Consider the following 21870-nt stretch of genomic DNA (forward strand, 5'->3'; position numbering starts at 1 on the left):
AAAACTTAACACTACTTCCAGGAACTGGAAGCTCTTCAAGTGGGGAGAAGCAGTAAACACCCAAATCCACAAATAAGATTTGATTCAAAAGCCTAAAGTATCTAAGGGGCTGAGGCAGGGGCAGCTCAGTTGCAGGCCTGTGGGATGTGCGGTGCGGCACGGCAAGACCAGCTCATAACAAATACGAGAAATAACTGCGAAGGGAGATCAGCGAGAGAGGGGAACCAGGCAGAGGCTCTCTGTTCTGCGCACTGGGAGCTAACAAACCCAGGGCCTTGCACAGGCTTGGCAGGCTTCCCGTGAGCTACAGCCTCAGACCTAGACCAGGTTAAGGTGCTACAGAATATTTGGAAGGAAGGGAAACTGTACTTATGGTTATCTGTAGGGCAATGTGTTGGGGTTCTGTCTAAGCTCCACCCCACACCTACCTGGCAATAGCCAGGTATGCCCCGCCCCAGAGATCTGGCCCACTATAAGAGGGGCTACTTGCCCCTCCTCTCCCTCTCTTTGCTCTCTGTTCTCTCCCACATTCTCTTACCTCTCTGCCCCTTGGGCTCTCCCCCCCCCCACATGGTCATGGCCGGCCTCCACTCCACTTCTCTCTCTCTCTCTCTCTCTCTCTCTCTCTCTCTCTCTCTCTCTCTCTCTACCTTTCTCTACCACTAACTCCCATCCCCTACTCTGAATAAACTCTATTCTATACCTTGCCTGTGTGTGTGTGTGTGTGGTCCCTCAGGGGGAAGAGGTGCCCAGGCAAGAGCCTGCCTGGGCATCCCCTCCCCCATGCCGTTGTGCCACACTCCCCTAACCCCCAATCCTCTCCTTTTTAAGCCCCCCCCCACAATGGACCATATCAGGAAACTTGGTAAGGTTGAGTGGGAAGCCCGGGCACCTCATTCCAGAGGAAGGGAGGTGCTTCACCTGTTCCTGACCAGGCCCCTGTCATGTGACCACAGCATCCCATGGAGAGGCTTGGTCACTAGGTGCAGCATCCTCAGGTTCTTCCACATGCAGGTGAGGCATTCCTAACATCTCAGACCAAGCCAATAGAAAGCATCTATCTGCTGTCAGACCCTTAACCCACCCCAAAATGTATATAAGAGCCTATCCAGAAGGCATAACGGTGTGAGAATTACTCCATCTTGGATCATCTGAGAGCTTCTGTCACACAGGAGCTGTAACACTTCCTGGGGAAGAGTTCAGTCCCAAAGTTTTCAGAGCTGGAAGCTGCCTGTGCCCCACCGTGGTCAACAACCCCACTTCCCACACCCCTCCCCCACCCTGTTCTGTTCACAGCTCTGGCGGACTCCAGCTTAGCTGTGGCCGATCTTAGAGCTTTCCCTCCCTGCTTGAGCATCAGTGGCCCTCCCTCCTCCAGCCAGCACCCCGCCCCGCCCCACCCCCACCCTGGGGTAGCAGGAGCACAATTCCTTGCCAGATCCAGCTGGGCTAGGGAAATGAGCAGGGCTGAAGAACTAGAACCCCGTATCACTCATCTCTGAACAAGTAACACTTGCGCGGACACCGGACACAGTCCACCCGCCTTCCATCCTTGCTTTGCATATAATCCCTTTCCTTCCAACATTCTCTCCCTCTCTCTCTCTGTCCCTTCCCTCCATCCTGGGAGAGTGCTCCCACACACTTCAGTTTACAGCCTTCCTTGGGTCTTGCTATCTTCCGAAGATTCGGCATAAGTGTTTGTGTGTGTTTTGAGACAGGATCTCACTATGTAGCCCTTGGCTATCTTGGAACTCACTATGTAGACCAGGCTGGCCTGCGTCTGCCTACAAAGTGCTTAGGATGAAACGTGCACCACCAGCCTGGCCTCCCTCCAATCCTCGCCCACCATTAGCGTCACCACCTTTCTAACCCGTTTACTGCGTCCACACTCGTTCCCTTTCCTGCTCCAAGCTCCTCCCACCCCACTTGCCCCCTTTGGAGATAGAGTCTTGTTATGTAGCTCCAACTGGCTTGGTACCCACTACATAGCCCAAACTGGCCTCAAACTCATGACAATCCTTCTGTGTCAGACTCCTGAGTGCCGGGCTACAGGCAGGAGCCCCACAGTCAGCTCTATAGTGTGCTTCAGGGAGGAAACTATGCCTCTTGTTTTAGTACATCTCGGTTTATTATTACTTTTTAAAGAGCAAGTACAATTTACATAATCATCCAAGCAGACGTGTATAGATGTATTTCATTGAAAATCTTCACGTATGCATTTTTTCTTACTGCAGTAAGTCACTGCAAGAGACATTTCATTATGCATTTCAACAGAGCCTGTATTCAAATGAACCCTGAGGTGCAGGGAAGCTTCCGGCCAGCTCCTCATTAGAAGCCTCAGCATGGGGGCTCTGGAGCCCATCCCCGAAGGTCTTCCAGGGAGAGCTGAAAGGCTCAGATAAGTGAGCTACGGCAAGCGGGGCTGGTCACAGGCTCCAGTGGGCTCACCCCTGGGGTAGAGCGAAGAGAGCAGACAGGGGAGTTCTGAGAGGCATCGGAGCTGTCTAAACTCAGGGGGATGGAACCGAGTGAGGAGCCTCGGTAATTGAGTTTCAGTTACCTGCAGGGTGGCGAAATAAAGTGGTAACTTCATCTGCCTGACATGGGGGAGTTTAGAGGTGTCCTTGGCAAGCTCACAGTGAAACCTGTCACCCTTCCATTGTGCTGGGTGATGGCAACTGGATGGCGCTTCCTAGTGACAGCACTGTTCGTCCCGTCAGGCAGAGGCAGCGCAAGGCAGCTAATGAAGCCGCCCTGCTCCCACAGGCCCAGCTCCCAGGGCTCCCCACGTTCTGTCTGAAGGAATGCACCATGGGAATATCCAGCAGGGCCAGCAGCCGTATCACCCAAACTCAAAAGAGGCTTTGAATGGTGGAGCGAGCCAGCGCTGCGCCCATCCTCGGGTCACTTTTTGTAGGTCTGTACAAACGTGCCGACCGGCAGCGCCCCGCTCCTCACCTGCTCCCGGATCTCAGCTCGGTGCTTTAATGTGAAGACCAGAGTGCGCACCGTCCTCCGGTAGGGCCCGTTAATGAGCCGGGAGCAGAGATGAAACGTTTCCCGCTCAATATTTTCAACCAGTAGGTGATCCATCTGAAAAACAGCAAAATTATCAAATTAGGGCCTTGCGTTGCATAAGGATTAAAAGCAAGAGATGCTGGTGCTCTCTGCTCTGGGGCCTCCATTAATCAACTGAAATTCAAGGACATCTACTTCCTGTCACAAGAGAAACAGGAAGAGCAAATTAATTCCACCCTGGCAATTAAGGAACAAGGCCATGTGCTTTGTGACAGGGACCTCATTCACAACCCCTGCCGGGTGGTAATATTTGCCATTATAACAGGAAACCGGCCTGAACTAAGCAACTGGCACCAGACCCTGTGCCTTACCAACCAGGAAGCAGGGCTCAAGGATAATAAATCAGAGTAACGACGCGTCCATCTTTGTTTTAAACGTGCCTTTTAACTTTGTATTACATTTCAGAAATGCTGGTCTGCATCCTGAGATGCATACAGAGCAGTTTATAAATCATGCTCATATTTAAGATTTGTAACTGATCATCACATTTTACATCTGAGGAGGAGTTTCACAACTGGGGAGGCAGGGCTAGACGCAGCCTGACTCCAGAGTTCAGTTCTTCCCTTCGGCAGAGACACTCCTAGGCGGTTGAGTCTGGGCGGGGAAGCCAACTGGACAGGGTCTGAGAGTTCTGTAGGCTGCAGGTGACGTGCCTCAGGTCCAGGCCAGCCCGAGGTCACAGACCTAATCAAGGGCAGCTTTCGCGGCTGGTCAGGGACTTCCAGACAAGCCCACTTTTTCAGGCCCACCTTCTAATGGCAAGAGCTGCCTTTCCCTAGGGACTCACTCTGCTGGCTCATGTCAGTTTAACACAAGGTCAGCATCTGAAAGGAGAGTGCTGGCACTGAAGATGCCTGCTTAGACCAGGTGCAGGCAAGTCTGTAAGGCCCTTCCTTCCTTCCTTCCTTCCTTCCTTCCTTCCTTCCTTCCTTCCTTCCTTCCTTCCTTCCTTCCTTCCTTCCTTCCTTCCTTCTTTCCTTCCTTCCTTTTCTTCCCTGTCTTCCTCCCTCCCTCCTTCTCTTTTGCTTTTTTCAAGCCAGGGTTTCTCTGTGTAGCCCTGGCTGTCCTGGACCTCATTCTGTAGACCAGGCTGGGCTCAAACTCAGATCTGCCTGCCTCTGCCTCTGCCTCCCAAGTGCTGAGATTAAAGGCGAGTGCCACCACACCTGGCTTTAGGGCATTTTCTTATTTTATGGTAAGGCCCAGTCCACCCTGGTCTGGTGGTCTTAGGTTCTTTAAGAAAGTAGGGTGAGCAAGCCAGGGGAGACAAGCCAGTAAGCAGCACCCTCCATGGCCTTCCTAGCTTTTCCTGCCTGCAGATTCCTGCCCTGTTTGAGTTCCTGCCTTGGCATCTCTCAGTGGACTGTGATTCAGGATAGTAACCTAACCCCTTCCTCCCCAAGTTCGTCGTGGTGTTTCATTACAGGAATAGTAGTCCTAACTAAGACACTCTGCTGTGCTGGTGTGCGAAACTTAAGTAACCCCCCCACTCCAACACCACACACTCACACACACATACACACACACATACACACTCACACATATACACTTACACACTCACACATATACACTCACATATACACTCACACACACTCACACACACACACACACACACACACACACACACACACACGAAAAAAAACCTTTAATACAAAGACTGAGTTCTGTAGGCTGCAACAATGTCCTCAGTGTTCCTTGATCACTGTCATAATACTATTTACCTATTTACTGATGGACTGGTGCTGGAAACCAAACTGGGGACCTTACACATGCTAGGACTATGCTCCAGCACTGGGCTGTATTACAGCCCAGACCATTCCTATTTCTCACTCCCTCTTCAGCCCTTCTCAGACACGTAGTGTCTGGGCTTGGTAAGGGCTTCTATTGCTGTGACAAACACCATCACCAAAGCACCTTGGAGAGGAAAGAGTTTATCTGGCTTCCACGTCACTGTTCACCAGTGAAGAAGGCAGGACCTAGAGGCGGAAGCTGACGCAGAGGCCATGGAGAGTGCTGCTGGCTGGCTTGCACGGCCTTTGCTCCTCTGTCACCCACGATGAAGTTCATTAGTTTCCAAATGCTAAGATTTACTTAGTTTAATGTGCAAGAAAGCTTTTTTTTTAAAAAAAGGGGAAGTGGTTATCAAAGGAAGAAGGTATGTTTCTGTTTCCACAACAAGTCACAGCCATGCCATGGAAATGAAGTAAAAAAACAAACAAACAAAACCCAAAAAATTCAGAGAATTTTGACATTCAGATAGCTGGATACGCGCACGCACACACACACACCCACACACCCCATTCACTACTCTCTCAGGTCTGATCTGGGGACACAGCATCTAAGACCCTATTCTTTCCCTCTGGACACTCACAGCACAGAAAGAGATGGCATGTTCCCAGGCATCGTGGTGGTGTGTGCCTGTAATCCCAGCACTCAGGAGGCAGAGGCAGAGGCAGGCAGATCTCTGAGTTTGAGGCCAGCCTGGTCTACAGAGTGAGTTCCAGGAGAGCCAGGGCTACACAGAGAAACCCTGTTTAGAAAACCTACGACCACCACCACACCACCACCACCTCCATCATCGGGGGTGGGAGGTATATGTAACACATATAGATATGTAGCCATAGGACAACTGTTGGTATTCTGTCTAAGCTCCACCCCACACCTACCTGGCAATAGCCAGGTATGCCCTGCCTCATAGATCTGGCCCAATATAAAAGGGGCTACTTGCCCCTCCTCTCCCTCTTTGCTCTCCGCTCTCCCACATATCCTCACCTCTCTGCCCTTGGGCTCTCCTCCCCACCTCTCCACGTGGTCATGGCCGGCCTCCACTCCACTTCTCTATTCTCTCTCTCTCTCTCTCTCTCCCTCTGCCTTTCTCTACCACTAACTCCCATCCCCTACTCTGAATAAACTCTATTCTATACCATGCCTGTGTGTGTGTAGTCCCTCAGGGGGAAGAAGTGCCTGGACAGGGGCCTGCCTGGGCACCCCTTTCCCCCACACCGCTGTGCCACACTCCCTTGACCCCCCCCCATCCTGTCTTTTTAAGCCCCTTCATTTGGTGCTGTGACTCGGATAAGAAACACCGTGGGTTTTGCTTAAGCCCTTTCAGCAACAGACCGGGCATGGTGTTTATTTCCTAACTTAGGAGTCCAAGGCAAGGCAAGCTAGTTCAAGATTAACCTGAGCTTTATGGAAAGATCATGTCAAAATATAAGCCAAAAACAAAAACAAAAACAAAAACTCCAGACCTGGAGCAGCATGGCAGGTGCTGTGCGGGGTGTGACGGACATGAGGGGCACCTGGTAGTTCTCAAGCTTCTTGCTAAATTCAGGCCAATCAGGGTAAAGAAATAAAGAGAAATATCTGTGCCACATATAAAGCCCAGCTGTATAGCTTTCCTACATGAATGAAAGCTACCTTTTTTTTTTAAAGATTTATTTATTTTATGTATGTGAGTACAGGGTTGCTGCCTTCAGACACACCAGAAGAGGTCGTCAGATCTCATTACAGATGGTTGTGAGCCACCGTGTGGTTGCTGGGAATTGAACTCAGGACCTCTGGAAGAGCAGTCAGTGCTCTTAACTGCTGAGCCATCTCTCTGCTCTCTCCCACCCCCGCCCCTCCGAAAGCTACTTTTGACTGTTCCAAACCGGTTCAATGTTGACCCTATTCTGGTGGGTCCTAACCTGGTGCTTTAGGTGACAGATGGGTGCTTCTGGGTGAATGATTCAGAGTCTCTTTGGGACCTTGAGAGAGGGACTTTTCTGTGAATTGTATCTGTTGATGGGGATGGGAACAAGACCCTCCCCCAACCAAATCTGAGGCAGCTACTGTGGGTACTCACCAGAGCCTGGCTTTGTGACAGAGATCATGGTCTCTGTGCTGGTTGGTTCTTTGTCAACTTGACATAAAAGCTAGTCATCTAGGCCGAGGGAGCCTCAGCTGAGGAAATGCCTCCATCAGACTGGGGCGTGTGAGCCAATAAACCCTTTCCTCTGCAAGCCTCTCTTCATCATAGTGTTTGTCACAGCAACAGGAGACAAACTAGGATAGCCTGTCCCACTGGGCTCTGCTCCCTGCCCTGCACCACACTCACTACCAACTCCCACGGCTCAGTCCTCTCTCCCCCATCCCCCACACTCTCTACCCACAACTTGAGCTTCAGACCCTAATCCCAGTCTAGAAAGGGGATGGCGCCTAGCACAGAGAGCCAAAGGCACATTCCGTAATATGGCCAGGTGTGGTGACCAACCCCATAACCATTCCTTCTGCTCCAACACGTGTGCTGTTTTCTTGGTACCCCGAGTTCCCATTCCTCAGGATGGAGAAGCTGATTTGCTGTCCTTATCTGCTGGTGCCTGTAGGTGGAGTGTGTATTATTCTGTTGTCCAGTTCTGGACTACCTGGCTAGAGCTGGGGGAACACACACAATCAATCGCCATGTCCGTGAACTCTCGACCTTACCCTGCGTGTGTGTGTGTGTGTGTGTGTGTGTGCGTGCGTGCGTGCGTGCGAAGCCTCCACATGCTGCTCTAACGGTGCGCTTATTCCCCCGCAGACTGAGCACCTCTGAGCTGACCTCATACACAAGACTCATGTCCCAGTTTTCTGTGCCCAGCACAGATGTAGGTGTACAGTGCATGCCTACAAACACCAGTGAGGTGAATATTGTTCCCTCGTTCACACCTCCCTTTTCTCCTGTACCTTTTATAGTATCAGTCCAATAGCAGATAAAATGTAAATTCGAGTTCCATTTTGTTTTCTAGTTTATAAAATTCTACCCCTCTTATAACAGCGAGCTCACCTGACATCTCTTTCATGAAACCTCGGATTCCCAGATCATACGGTGGTGTGTGCATGCCAACTGCTCCCAAGGATCACTCTTTATGCAAGCCTTATAGTTCTATTAGTCACTCACAGGCACTAAGGCAGGGGAAGGGGAGATTTTTAGGACAGGGAGGCAATTCTTCAAGTTTGTATGATCTCCTGCACCTAGTAAGTCCTGTATTTGTTGAACTGTATACTCACTGGAGACAAGCGTTAGCACGACTGGATTTGTACACACGTCCCCATACTTTTTGACCACTGGATACATTTGTGAGAGAGCTGGTCATAGCCAGGGCACAGTCTGAATCCATGCATCCATTAAACAAAGAAAAGACCGCCAACAGTCCTGTGTGTGAATATACCCCTGAGCTGGACCTCATTAGCACCATCTGCGACCAACGGGGCCACCAACCAGTGTCCCAACCCTTAATGATATGGCTCACTTTAGAATCAGGTTCGTTTTTTAAATGACATAATAGGGAAATGATCCCAGGCCGTGTGTGAGGTAGGAAGGAGAGTGGATAATGAGGAAAGGGAAGGAAGAGAATGACTCGCCAGGGGATGCTCATGTGAGGAAAGATGTAAAGGACTGGGAAGAACAAAGAACCTGGCAGGGAGAGGGGAAAGGGAACTGCCCGGCTTCAGCAACAGCGATCGTATTCATCTGGTCCATTATTCCAGGAACAAGGAAGGAATCCATGAACATGGAAAGCAAATGCTGCAGCGTGATAAAGAGAAAACCTTTGAGGGTGCGCATTCGTCACACATGACTTCCACAGTTAAAGCAGGAACCGAAACAGAAACACGGGAGATTTGGGATTTGCAAAAACACATGCTAGGATAAATGGAAAAAGTTTGAGTTGCTGGGCCAGCCGGGATCTTAGCTTTACTACTGTGTAATAAGGCACATTTACAGAGCCTGATGCTGGATGCAGATGCAACTACACTGGTCACTGTCGGACTCAGATGAGGTGAGTCATGGAGTGACCACAATACAAAATGACAGGTTAGCCCACACAGTGGTGTAAAAGGATTTGGGTTCATCTTTTGGACATAGAAAACTAACAAAACTACCATCAAAGCTGTTTATGCAAGGTAGACAGGGTGTTTGTTTTTCTTTCTCGAGCAAGGAAGAGGCATACTTTTTTGAGTAAGTTACATACTTCAAATTTTTGATATTTACTCCCTGGGAACAAGCCCATCCAGCTTTATACTGAACCTGATATTCTTTCCAATTACGTTGGAAAGCACTAACGAATGTATCACTTTTTAAACTTCGCTTTGCAACACTTGAGCGCTTACCACTTGATGTGCCATTTAAAGGATAATTAATGGATAAACTAAAAGGATAATTATTATGGAGTTTAATATAGCAGGCAAACTGCTCATTAATCCTTACAAGCATGGCTTCGTTATCATCATTTACTTAAAAAGATACCACAGGGAACTGATATTTACCACCACATTAACTACGTATTATAGACCGCACTGTATGTTTCGGCAGTAATCCTGGTTTATTTAAAAAATAAGCTTTATTTAAAATATCGAGTCTGTTGGCTAATCAATACTCTAGAAAATTATTTACAACTTTCACATTTTCTCTCTTCAGTATTCACATCAAAGCTTCCTTTAGGAAAAGTTTAGCTATCTAAAAGTACAGCACAGTGAGTCTGCACTGTCAGACAGACAGTGAAGCTCATATACATGAGAAATAAAGATGCATAGAACAGGACATATAAGAGGACAGTACTTGAGATTGAGCAAGGTTCACGAGACAACACAAATATAAATAATTATGTCAATTTTCTGGGAGGTTATTTAAATAATCAATAAAAATATCTTATGGAACATTTGGCAAATAACTTGCCCTAAATAAATCTTGGATAACCATAGCTTGTCTGACATTTCATTAAAAAACTATTATAATTCACCATAAAAGAAAACACACCAAAATGTTAACAACATTATCTCTAGGCAGCAGATTCAATGGTAAAACAGGTTTTTTTTCTTTCTGTATCTATTTCGTTTGGTATTTTTAGTTTTCTTTCTCTCTCTCTCTCTCTCTCTCTCTCTCTTCCTTCCTTCCTTTTTTTGGTTTTCTGAGACAGGGTTTCTGTGTATAGCCTTGGCTGTCCAGGAACTCACTTTATAGACCAGGCTGGCCTCGAACTCAGAAATCCACCTGCCTCTGCCTCCCGAGTGCTGGGTATTTTTAGTTTTCATTTTAAAAATCCCAAGTCTTTCTTTAAAGTGTGTCCATTCGCTTTCTGCCCTGGATAAACACTTGGGACCGAAAGAGGCTTTGTCGGCATCTCTTCGTGGATGGGGGGGGGGGGGGTTGCGCGCGCGCACGTGTGTGTGTGTGTGTGTGTGTGTGTGTGTGTGTGTGTGTGTGTGTGAAAGAGAGAGAGAGAGAGAGAGAGAGAGAGAGCGCGAGCGAGAGCGAGAGCGCACATGGTACACATGGATGCCAGGTCAGGGACAACCTTGTGGAGCCTGTTCCCTCCTTCCACCTCTAGATGTTCTGGGATCAAGGTGCCAGTCTCAGACTGCCAGTGCCTTTACTCAGTTGCCAGCTCCGAACTCCTATATTTGCTAATTTATTCTTTAAGGATATTTCTATAAGGACAACTTATAATAGGAAAAATATGGATGCCATATGTCTTTTCACAACATTAGCTTCTTTATTTTTTGAGACAGAGTCTCACTGTGTAGCTGAGGCTGACCTGGAACTCACTATGTACCCCAGGTTGGCTTTGAACCTACAGATCTGTGTCTACTTACTCAGTGCTGGGATCAAAGGTGTGTGCTAATGGTTCATGGTTCATGGTTAATATTATTAATAATGAACGAAATTTTGTTCATATATATATACACGTCAAACTGCTCACCTGGTCTTCAGGCTATGGGATTACAGAGAATATGCCTATGGCATTGATTCTATGCTACAGATTTGAAGGTATAGGTCTTGACAAATAATGAAGGACGCGTCTTTTTTCTCTATTGCCACTGATATTTTACATTTCAAAATTTTTATTTCAATGGAAGAAAAAGACTTGAAATGGAAAGAAATCAACATTCATTAAATGACTTTTTGTTTGTTTTAACACGGGGTCTCTCGGTGTAGCCCTGGCTGTCCTGGAATTTTCTCTGTAGACCAGGCTGGCCTCAAACACACAGAGATTCTCATGCCTCTGCCTCCCAATGCACCACCACCTCCTGACATCAAATGACTTCCAACCATAGGCACCACCGACTATTTCCTTATATAAACCATTCATTTAAGTTTCCCAAGAACTTAGGTGGTGGATTCCAAGTCTGTCCCAGGTGAGCATGGGCCTCTGATGCTGAGATCTGTGTCTGAGGTACACAATGGACACCTGGGTCTTGGTAGTTCCAAAGCCAACATGCAACACTGTCTCCCCAAATGCCTACAACTCCAGATTCCTTAAAGAATGGCCTATCAGTTTGATTTAATTTATTGAATCTCCCAACATTTTTATGTGTATGCATGTGGTGTGTGTGCTTGTGCACTGTGAGTGCCTAAAAGGCCAGAAGAGGGAGCCAGGCCCCTGGAGCAGCAGTCATGCAGGTGGTTGTGAGCCACCGAGTGGGGCACTGGGAACTAAACTTGAGCCCAGTGTAAGAGCATCAAGTGGTGCTCTTGATTGCTGAGACGTCTCCAGCCCTGAGAGTAACTGCAGGCCGGGCCTGAGGAAGGTGAGAGCCCATCTTGGGAAAACAGGCTCATTTAATTAGGGGCCCCCATGATCACAGTTCAAGCAGGACCTTACCTTCAATTCCAAGGCTTCTGAAAGTAATTTCTGGGCATTTTTTCTAAATGACTCAGTTTTGGGATCACTTCGGACTTCAATAGAAGGTCTGTCCAGATGTTTTTCAATGAACGTCTTCCACTCAGTGTAAACTTCTTTGGCAAGAGCCGCCACCTCTGGGTCCTCGTGCTTGCGCATCTTGTTCACAGCATGGCCTAGAGCAGGAGACAATCAGAAGGAAATATAGTTCTGTCTTCTGGAAAGCAGTGTTGCAGGATATTCAATCACACTCTGAACCTGAGATTGTGTTATTTACTAGAAAAACCTGTTTTTAGCTGTGGTGTAGCTAGCCTTAGCACACACCTTTAAGCCAAGAGCTTTCTGCTCTAATATTGTAAACAGGATTTAATAAATCAACCATGGGTCAAGAGATGGAGACCAGCTGACAGGAAGTGAACAGAGGATTATTTAAAAACAAAAAAACAAAAAAAACAGAGAGTAAGAGGAGTCAGGAGGACAGATAGAGACACCTAGGAGTAGATGGGGGAAGCGGTCATGACACTCCTTCTGGGATGCTGGCTGAGGAGGAAGTGTTCTCTGCCTCTGAGCCAGCAGGCTATCACCAGTGTCTGACTCCTGAGTCTTCATTGGTAAATAAAACAAGTGAGGTTTTTACAGGGCTCCACAGGCCGCTGTGTGGCCCTGAGGAGTACTCACCTATTCAAAGAGGCAGATTTCTGTGCAAGCAAGGTGAGTCTCACGGGGGTGAAATGAGACAATCCCTGAGGACCGAAATGGCCAGTGGAGCAAGTCAGAAAGAACAGAGAAGACAAGCATGGCTGCCCACACCTTAATCCCATCACTCAGGAGGCAGAGAGTTCAAGGCCAGCCTGGTCTGCATAGGGAATTTAGACTAGTCAAGGTTAGTGAGACCCGGTCTCAAACAACACAAGGGGAAGGTTCCAAAACTGGAATAAAAGAGAATGAATTCAACATTTATCTTTTTTTGGAATCTTACTATATTTTAAGTAAAAAAATATTTAATATTTATTAAAAGAATATTCTTGGTGGGCATGGGTGTTACATGCATGTTTTTGCAGGTAGTTGATTGTGGGCGTGCATGAGGGCTAAAGGCTGGTGTCTGGATACTTTTCTCAGCTGCTTCTCCATGTTGTCATTATTATTTAATTCCCAGTACGTGTATGAGTGTTTGTTTATGTTCATATGTGTATATGTGCACCGTGTGTATACTGGTGCCTGTGAAGGTCAGGAGAGGAGATCGGAGCCTTTGGAACTGGAGTTACAGAGGGCTGTGAGCTGACATGTGGGTGCTGGAAACCAAACCCAGTACCCTGCAAGGGGAAGTGCTCTTACCACTGAGCCTTCTCTCCAGTCCCTCTGCCTTACTTTTGGAGACAGGATCTGTTACTGAACCTGAAGCAAGTTCTGGGGACCTTCCTGTCCCTGCCTGCCAGCTGCCACACCTGGCTGTGTGAGTTCTGGTGACTGAAGTGTAGCTCTTCATGTTTGCACAGCAAACACTTCACCATCTGAGCCACCCCACCCCCACCAACACCCTAAAAGAACACTTTTTATTCAACTAATATAAACAGAAAACATTCTGTAAGCCCTGATAAAAGATGCAGTCAGAAAACAACAAGGAAAGGCTGGTGGGGACTTGGTGGGAGCAGGGTGTACTGCCATAGTCTGTGTCCTGACGCCTATGAGAGGGACTGAGACAAAGGACCTGACCATTCTACCTGTGACTAGTTCTACTCATCTTCCTCTGAGAAAAATAGGAACCACAAACCACTGGCCATTCCAAGCTAACTCCCAGGCTCTAGGAAACCTGTGTGTGAGGAAGAAGCAAACACAGTCAGACAACCGACAGTTGTGTCAAGCCAGTGGCACTGTTCACAAAAGGACAGCTTCAGAATCGAGTCCTGCTACCGGGTGGATGTGTGATCTAAATCCTGAACAGAACCACGTAAAGAGTATTTGAGATAAACAAGAATATGGACAGGCACTAAATATTAAATATTAAATTATACTAGGGAGTTGTTAATTTGGTTAAGCACAAAAGCCACGTTTTTACTAACTACAAAACTATGCTGATGTTGTAGAGATGCACACTGATGCTGTGTGCTGGAGCTGTGTGTCTGCTGAGCTCAGGAACCCCTAGCATTGTCCGTCACCACAGCTAGAGCGGACTCGCCGTGCCTTAGCATTTCTTCTGTGAGAGCACACTACCTGTGGTGGCACTCCCAATGGTCACACTGTCCATAGTGACACTACCCACAGTGCCAAGGCTCCTTATTTTGTCTTTTTAATTTTTTGACATTTATTTACTGTGCTTAGTGTATCTATTAGCATGATGTGTTGTGTGGGTGTGGGGTCTATCTGCATACCATGGCACACATCTGGAAGTCAGAGGACAATCTGTGGGAGTTGGTTCTCTCCTCCACCATGTGGGTCTCAGAGACTAAACTCAGTTTGTTAGGCTTGGTGACAAGTGCCTTTGTTTGCTAAGCTATCTCTCTACACTGTATTTTCTCTTTTAAAAATTTTTTTCCACTAAACCTAAGTTTGATTACTTCGCTCTTCTATTTAAACCCTTAAGTCCTACAGCCACCTCTTTCGCAGGAGTCCCTCACAATCTGCCACCCCCCACCCACTCCCTAGCTGCATTTCCAGCCGCCCTCTTCCGGCCCTCCTACCACAGCTGCTAGTAAGCTCCTACAATGCCTGAATATATCTGTCTCTTCACTTTGGAGCAAACATCCATCTAAGCGTCCTTACGGGATGCCTGGAATGCTTCCCTCCCTCTTCAGCTGGCAAGCTTTCAGCTTTTAAGACTCACTCAGGACCCCCTTCTCCAGGATGTCTTCCTTGGTTACCACGGCTTTGCTGGCACCCCACCCCGAACCTTGTGATCACGATCACTACTGCCAGGCAACTCCTGCTCACTGAGAGCCTCTTGAGGAGTGCACTCTTCTTTGGGCCTCCATTGGTGACACAGTAGCAAGAGCAGGCTGGCTGAGACCCCAGGAACAGCCTCGAATATTTGACTAAAGTACTTAATACATGACCTGAACAATACGGAATATATCACATGAAAGGCTGGAAAGAGACACAAGACACCAGTAGACACACAAAATGAAACTGATTTGCAAACTGGAGGTTGTGAGGTAAAGTATAAGGATTGATGACAGTACACCCAAAGCTCATATCCTCGGCTACATCTCAGGTTTGAGAAGTGCCTGTGCTACATGAGACCTTAGTTAAAAAGAAGAGGAAGAAGAGGAGACTGTAGATTTAACAGGATCTCAATTAAAAAAAAAAATCACAGCTGGGCAGTGGTGGTGCACACTTTTGAACCCAGCACTTGGGAGGCAGAGACAGTCAGATCTCTGAGTTAGAGGCCAGTCTGGTTTACGGAGTGAGTTCCAGGACATCCACGGCTGAACAGATAAACCTTGTCTCAACACACACATACAATACATACACACACACACACACACACACACACACACACACACACACACAGAGAGAGAGAGAGAGAGAGAGAGAGAGAGAGAGAAAGAAAGAGAGAGAGAGCTATAGTAGGTGGCTTTTATAAGAACACAAATATTTCTAGACTAACTTTGGAACTATATTGCACAAGACTATAAAATATTGCTTTTCATCAGAGGGGTTAATCTACTACAGATAGCTTCTAAGGTATCAGAACACATTATAAAGCAACATTACTTAAAGTTACACAGACCAACACACTAAAACAAATGGATGAATCTATGAAATAAGGTTCAGAAACAAACATTTAAGAATCTGATATAAAGCTGGGCGTGGTGGCAGGTGCCTGCAGCTCCTCAGGAGGCTGAGGCGGGATGGACGACTGGTCACTTAAGCCCACCAAGTCTGGGTCAGCTTAGGCACATGTGGAGATCCATGTGAGAGGGAGACCGGGAAGCAGCACGGACTTAATCTGTATTAAGAGAGTTACTGAACAAAGGCAAGCAGAGATTCCAATTTGAGCAACAGTCAGACCATCTCCCCAGTTACGCCAATGCACAGTCCCAAACTCTCTCCTCTCCACACACTTGCCGAAGGCCACTTGTACAAGGTTCTAGGCCAGGCGCTAGTCATGCAGGGCTTGGAAGAAACTATCGTCACTCTTAAAAGGGTCTGTGATCAGAATCCTAGAGCTGATGAGAAGATAACGGTAGACAACCACAAGTGTAACCTCCTGTTTAACCGTTTATTTATGAAGGGTTCTCCTCTGCCTTCTTGGGGCCTGCGGAACATCTCATCCAGAACGGGAGATACACAGTGCTCAGCAGACACGTGTGTCTGAAGGTGTTTTTCCAGCTAACAAACGCTCAGGAGAGTACACATCACCTAAAAGCAGGATCCCGCCCCCCCATCCCCACTGCACTCTCCTCTCTAGAGGCAGTCCCCCGTCCTTGAGAAAATTAACTCACAGAAGGTCCTTTATGCTGCTGGTCAGTGCTGTAAATGGCTAAGAGTGACGAAGGACAAGGGCAGTGCTGGGAATCTTCTAGGCTACGGCTGCAGTCTCCAGCACCAAAATGAGAAGTAGATAAAAATACAAAGAGAAAGACGACACTGCAGGACTCAGGCACCTTAACCAAAGGCACTGTGACAGCCACAGAGACTCTGCTTTATGCCCAGCCCTGGGGACAGAGGTGAAGAGTGACAATCCAGAGGTCAGCTTTCACTCACCCTGTCAAAGTATGTATAGAAAACACACGAACAGAAACATTCCCCCGAGTGCTGTTTAAATAGGAAAAAGCCAGGAACAGCCTAGACGCTCACCACCCAGGGTCCATCCTGGTGCTGACAAGCGCACAGCTGGACAACCTGGACTAAGTAAGCTGCACACACCAGTACACACCTATAAGTAACCCAGCACTCAGGGGAGAAAGGCAGGCCTGGGCTAGACAGTAAGAGCTGGTCTCCAAAAAATCCACACTATATAAAAGGTGGAAATAAGCAAACAAACAAACAGGAAAAGCAAACACTCAGGTGCTGTACATATACAGCCACAGGGAGATAATCATTTCTCAAGTAAAGGTAAGACAGCAGGAGAGTAGGTTCATTGAGAGCCAATATTTACTGTAAAAATTACATATGTAGATACATGCAAACACCATATTTGTTTACACACAGAAAGAAAAGTCTTAAAGGATTCACAACAAAATTATTTCCAGAGGTTTCCTCTGAGCGGCAGGCCTGGGCCGGCAGTTCAGTTCACACACAGAGAGGCTGGGCATGCTGCCCTTAGCAGCCGCAGTGTGTGGAGCGGGGCCTGGCCGCCTCCGCATCCTCACTCTATCTTCTGCTCTCCAGAAAAGGCACACTGGTCTCCAGGTAAGATGCAGTTTTTTGTGTCAAATCCAGGGCCTTCTCTGCCCCAGCATTGCTTAGTCTCTGTGGCATCAGAGACGGTGGCCTTCTTCCTTCTGAACTATTTTCTTGCAATCCTTCTCGGATACTATCTGTCACATCCGGGTCAGCTGCCTGCACATTCTCTGACTAACCCTTAATTACTTGAGGATCCTAGCCTGGACACTGTCCCAGCTTTCTCTACTGGTCTTTCCCGAGTAATCTTACCTACTCCTGTGGTCCAACCTCTCTCTGCCTGAAAGCAGGTATCTTCCAAATATGTTTCTCTAGCCGAGGGTGTCCCTGGGCATGGGACCACATCTCTAGCATCTTCCTGGACACCCCCTAAACTCAACGTTTAGTTCTGTCCCACTTGCTCGTGGGCTCCTGTCCTCTAAGACCAGGTCCACGCTTTACCACTCCCCACCGCCCTTCCTCTTCCTCCATCTCTCTGACCCCACTGCCCGACTCGCGCCTCTCCCTGGGTCTATGCGAACAGTCCCATGCTTCCTTCCAGTGAGGAGGTGGAAGCAGGTGCTGGATACTCTAGGCAGGCCGGCCATGCGGCGCACTGGCAGAGCATGTGCTCAGCATGTCATGCTCAGTTTCTGCCCCTGATCTGGTCCTTTCCGTTCATCGTCTACCCTGAAGCCATGCCACGGTGGTAGGTAACTGGAGGAGGATAAGGGTGCTGCTCAGTGGTAAACATGTGCCTAGTAGGAGGGAGGAAAGGCGCTGGGAAAGGGGCAGGAGAGGAAAACAGTGAGCGAGAACACGAGTCCCTAAATGCCCTCAAGTTAACATCTAAGTGCAGTAGTAAAGCTCTGGATGTCCACAGACTCTGGCCTAGCCCCTCCCCTGTGTCACCCTCTGCCACCCCAGCTCTTCCACAGAATTAAAATTGCATGTCTGCTTGGGTCATGCTGTCTGGCCTTGTCACATTTCTGAGTCTTAGTGCACACAGCTCCTTCTGCCTGGAATATTTGCTATTGTTATTGCTGTGCTAGAGATCAAATTAGGGTCCTTACACTTTCTGGGCAAATGTTCTACCACAGACCTACATGCCCAGCCCTGCCTAGAATAACTAAACACTAACTTTCTGCTCAAAGTTGTCAACATCCTGAGGGCAGAAGCTTACTCTAAGTAGTAGTATTCTCAGTCTGCAGCACAAGGCTATCACAAATGACAGAGTGTTTGCTGAATTGAGTCAAACCATTTTTGTTAGTTTTGTGTTTGTTGTTATTTGATACAGGGTTTCTCTGTGTAGCCCAGGCTGGCCTCGAACGCACTCCAACCTGTTTCTGGCTCCTGAGTGCTAAGATTGAAGGTGTATACCACCACACCTGGATCAAACAGACTGAAACATACACTTGGCATGTATGAACACTTAGATACAGACGCAGCTGATGAGAAAAGCACACAGCTGCAGAAGCCCTGCTCTAACAGGGGAATTCAAAGGCACTGAGGTGGTAACGCTGGTGACTGCTGCCCTACCTCCTGCCTACCTCACCAAGCCTCATCAATCCACTCAACAATCATTAAACAGCTCTAATGTATCCTTTTATAAATGCTAAGCTGGAGCTCAGTAGAGTCATTTGCTGAGGTCTCCTAGCTAGGGAGTCCTGAGAGCAGGATTTAAACACAACACCGGGACTCTCACAGCCTGCGCTGCTCTACCATGAGGGCCTGGCATGGTGGCCATTGAGGCCCTACTGAGATAATGCAATGCACCTTCTTAGAAATCTCCAACCAGAAAAGAACAGGCCCTGAGAAACAGTTAAAGGCCAGAAGGCTTGACAACCACGCCAGGGCAATGGAGTCCCAGCTTTTAGCCTTCAGGGGTCAGCATATCCCACAGAGCTCCCACAAAGACAATGCTCAGAGCAGTATGGAGGATCCACAGGTGTCAGTGTAGGAAGACAACTGAGGAAAGCAGGGCTAAAAGTCAGGTTGTGGGGAGGGGTACAACAATGCTGACAGGAGGCAAGAATCTCCTCACAAGAGACGGACAAGGGCAATCTGGTTGGTCTGAGGCAGCAGTAGAGTGAGCTGGAGTGCCTAGTTTCTGGGCAAACGTGGGCTGAACACTTAGAACACAAAGGGAGTGTTAAGGTGGTCAGAAACTATTTTACAGGGCTTAGCACTGGACAAGTGTGTGGTGGTGCAGCCAAGAGTGGCCGTCGCTCATGCACTCGAGGCTGCTCCCAGCTGGGGGCCTGCTGAGGAACTGAGGAAAAGTCAGGAGGAGGGACCTAGTGGAAGATCATGGTGACACACCTTGGAAGGGAGTACACTCTTCCGTCTCTCTGCTTGCTCACTGAGAGAGATGAGCAGCATGAAGTGAGGAGACAGACCTATAGTGTCCACCACGATCTCTGATTCACCACAGCTTGTAAGCAGTGGAGCCAAGTGGACATGGCTGAGACCCTGACCCTGGTCTGCATGGGTCTCTTCTCTTTAGACCTGGCATTCTTGTCATGGCGACGGAGAGCTGACCAACAGAGACTCTAACCTAACTCCTGCAAGCCTAGAATGACCTTTAGAAGATGCAACAATTCCCTGTCTTGCAGGTAGAGTCTGGTCCTTGGGAAGTATGGCGGATGTCAGGGCTGGTGCTCCAGGGCACACCGGCCGCCCAGCCTTTGCCCTGTGCTATCACCTCTGGATCAAACAGTCCTACCTGCTTGATTTCAATGAAAAAAAGAATGAGGCTCCATGACCTTTCCCCAAGGTTACAAGCTGGTCAGTAACTACATCATGGGAGTTAATGATCTGCAAAAAGTCATTATTTGCTCCATGAAGTTTATATTTTAAAGTAAACAGTGTCACTGCTGGTCTTATGACCTGGGTCAGGTCCCCTAGGTTTAAGGTTAAGGGTTTCTGCATCCTAACACATTGTTAAGACAAATTCCCCACAGGAAGCAGCCCTTTGCTGATTTAACAAACATTACTAAATACCCAGTATATCGTAGGCCTAGGCGTGGCACTGGCCAGAATGCTGAGTAAAACAGAGCCTTGCACTAAGAATCTCCCGGTGGGACTAACACACTGACTCACGATGCTATTTACAGGCCCTAGAATATTACCGAAGAGGGTCTCCAAAGGCCCTAAAGAACAAACGAGTCAACTCAACTAACCAGGGGACACCACAAAAGAGGCAGTGTTGTCCCTGAGTCTTGATAATTAATCAAGGAGCTAGGACGAGCATAAGGGAGCAAGACCATGGAAGACTGGAACAGTAAGCCCAAGTGAGGACGCGGGGAACAAAATGACCCAAGAAGAACCCGAATCACCTGCGAGTGCACTGCTTCGTACGGCAACGGGGCCTACAGGTGTGACTCAGGTTAAGGGTCCTGAGATTAGATAAGCCTTGATTTCCCATAGTGGGCTCCAGGCAATCACATGAGCCCCTTGAATTGGGAAAAGGTGTCTGTGTGGAAGAGGTAAGAGTGTGGCTCAGAGAGATTCTGGATGTGAGGAGAGTTCTAAGTCACTTGTTTGAAGCTGAGGAACACGGGTAGCTTGAGAAGGAGCCTTCAGAAGGTGTGTGACCCCACTAACACCTTCCCTTCAGCTTTGCAAACATTCCGGCATGGAAGTGGAGGTCACAGTAAAGAGTCTTAGTACTGCTGCTTAGCATTCGGCTGTCTGACTTGGAGCAAGTTACTTTAAACTCTTGAAGCTTCAATTTTCCCATTTTCAAATGGAGAAAATAATTATAATGACTTTACAGGATTGTTACATGGGTCACAAGGGTCATGGATGTGCCAGCACTTTATAATATGAGTAGCTATTTACTGCAGTTAACCAATCATGAGTTAAGGCAGCGGGGCAGCTCTGAAATCAGGTCACTAGGACAGAGAGACTGTGCCCCTGGACTCTCACAGGTAGAACTGCAGGTGGCAGCCTTCATCCTTGCCCCATCTTCGGTTTGCTCGATGCCCCTTGCCCACTGGCTTTATGAGGAAGACTCCACCCACAGAGGCCCCAAAAGCAAGGCTCAAAGGCCTTTTCATAGCTGGACCTCAGCTTCCCTGACCACTTTAGTCTTTGGACCACTCTGAGGAGTGCCTCTGAGGACACTTGTCCCTGGTCCTCACGGGTCTTCCTGCCCCGCTTTTCTCCTGCTCCCCAGTCTCAGCCTCTCCACAGCTGCCCTTCTTCCCACTTCCTGATCATGAATTGCCTCCTAGGTTCAAGCCTTTGGCCTTTAAGTCTTTCCTCTAACTCAGAGAATTCATTCACTTTTGTGATTCTAAACAGATTATTTCCTAGAAACCTGCTTCCAAATATGTATTTTAAGCCTAATAGTCTCACTTGAGCTGGGCATTTCCATTAAAAGACTTTATAGAAGAATTCAAAGTGCAGGCTGGGTGTGGTGGCACACACCTTTAATTTCAGTATTTGGGAGGCAGAGCAGGAGGATCTCTGTGAATTTGAGACCAGCCTTTGTCTACAAAGTGAGTTGCAAGACACCAGAAACCCTGTCTCAGAAAACCAAAATGATGAACTCTTACGAGTAAACGAACAAAGAACACAATTTACAGAGGGTGGGGGAAGGACAAACGGCTGACAGGCCTATTACAAACACTTAGTCTACTTAGTAAATGAAAATAAGAATCTATTTCTACTTTTTGGCTGTTGGGTTACTGAGAGATTAAGAAAATGTAGGCAAGCCAATGAGGACAGCACTCCTAGGATCTAAGGCGCTCACAGGCCAAGGCAGTCAAGGAGGCACACAGGGCAGTCTAGATGAAGGCCTCAAGTAAGCTGGAGCCCTGCA

At 47.9% G+C, this 21870-nt stretch overlaps 1 protein-coding gene across 1 annotated transcript in view; it reads right to left on the reverse strand.

Annotated features, from left to right (window-relative positions):
* Window positions 1-2106: 2106 nt before the first annotated feature.
* Window positions 2107-21870, reverse strand: part of Tceanc2 (transcription elongation factor A N-terminal and central domain containing 2) — a 37288-nt gene continuing 17524 nt past the window's right edge. The window contains exons 4-5 of the mRNA XM_052176910.1: window positions 11703-11896; window positions 2107-3093 (exon numbers count right to left, since the gene is read on the reverse strand). Of these exons, the coding sequence (XP_052032870.1) occupies window positions 2905-3093; window positions 11703-11896 (383 nt within the window). The 3' untranslated portion in view covers window positions 2107-2904. The remainder of the gene's footprint in view (window positions 3094-11702; window positions 11897-21870) is intronic.

This window comes from Apodemus sylvaticus, chromosome 3, assembly GCF_947179515.1.
Source record: "Apodemus sylvaticus chromosome 3, mApoSyl1.1, whole genome shotgun sequence".
Classification (NCBI taxonomy): domain Eukaryota; kingdom Metazoa; phylum Chordata; class Mammalia; order Rodentia; family Muridae; genus Apodemus; species Apodemus sylvaticus.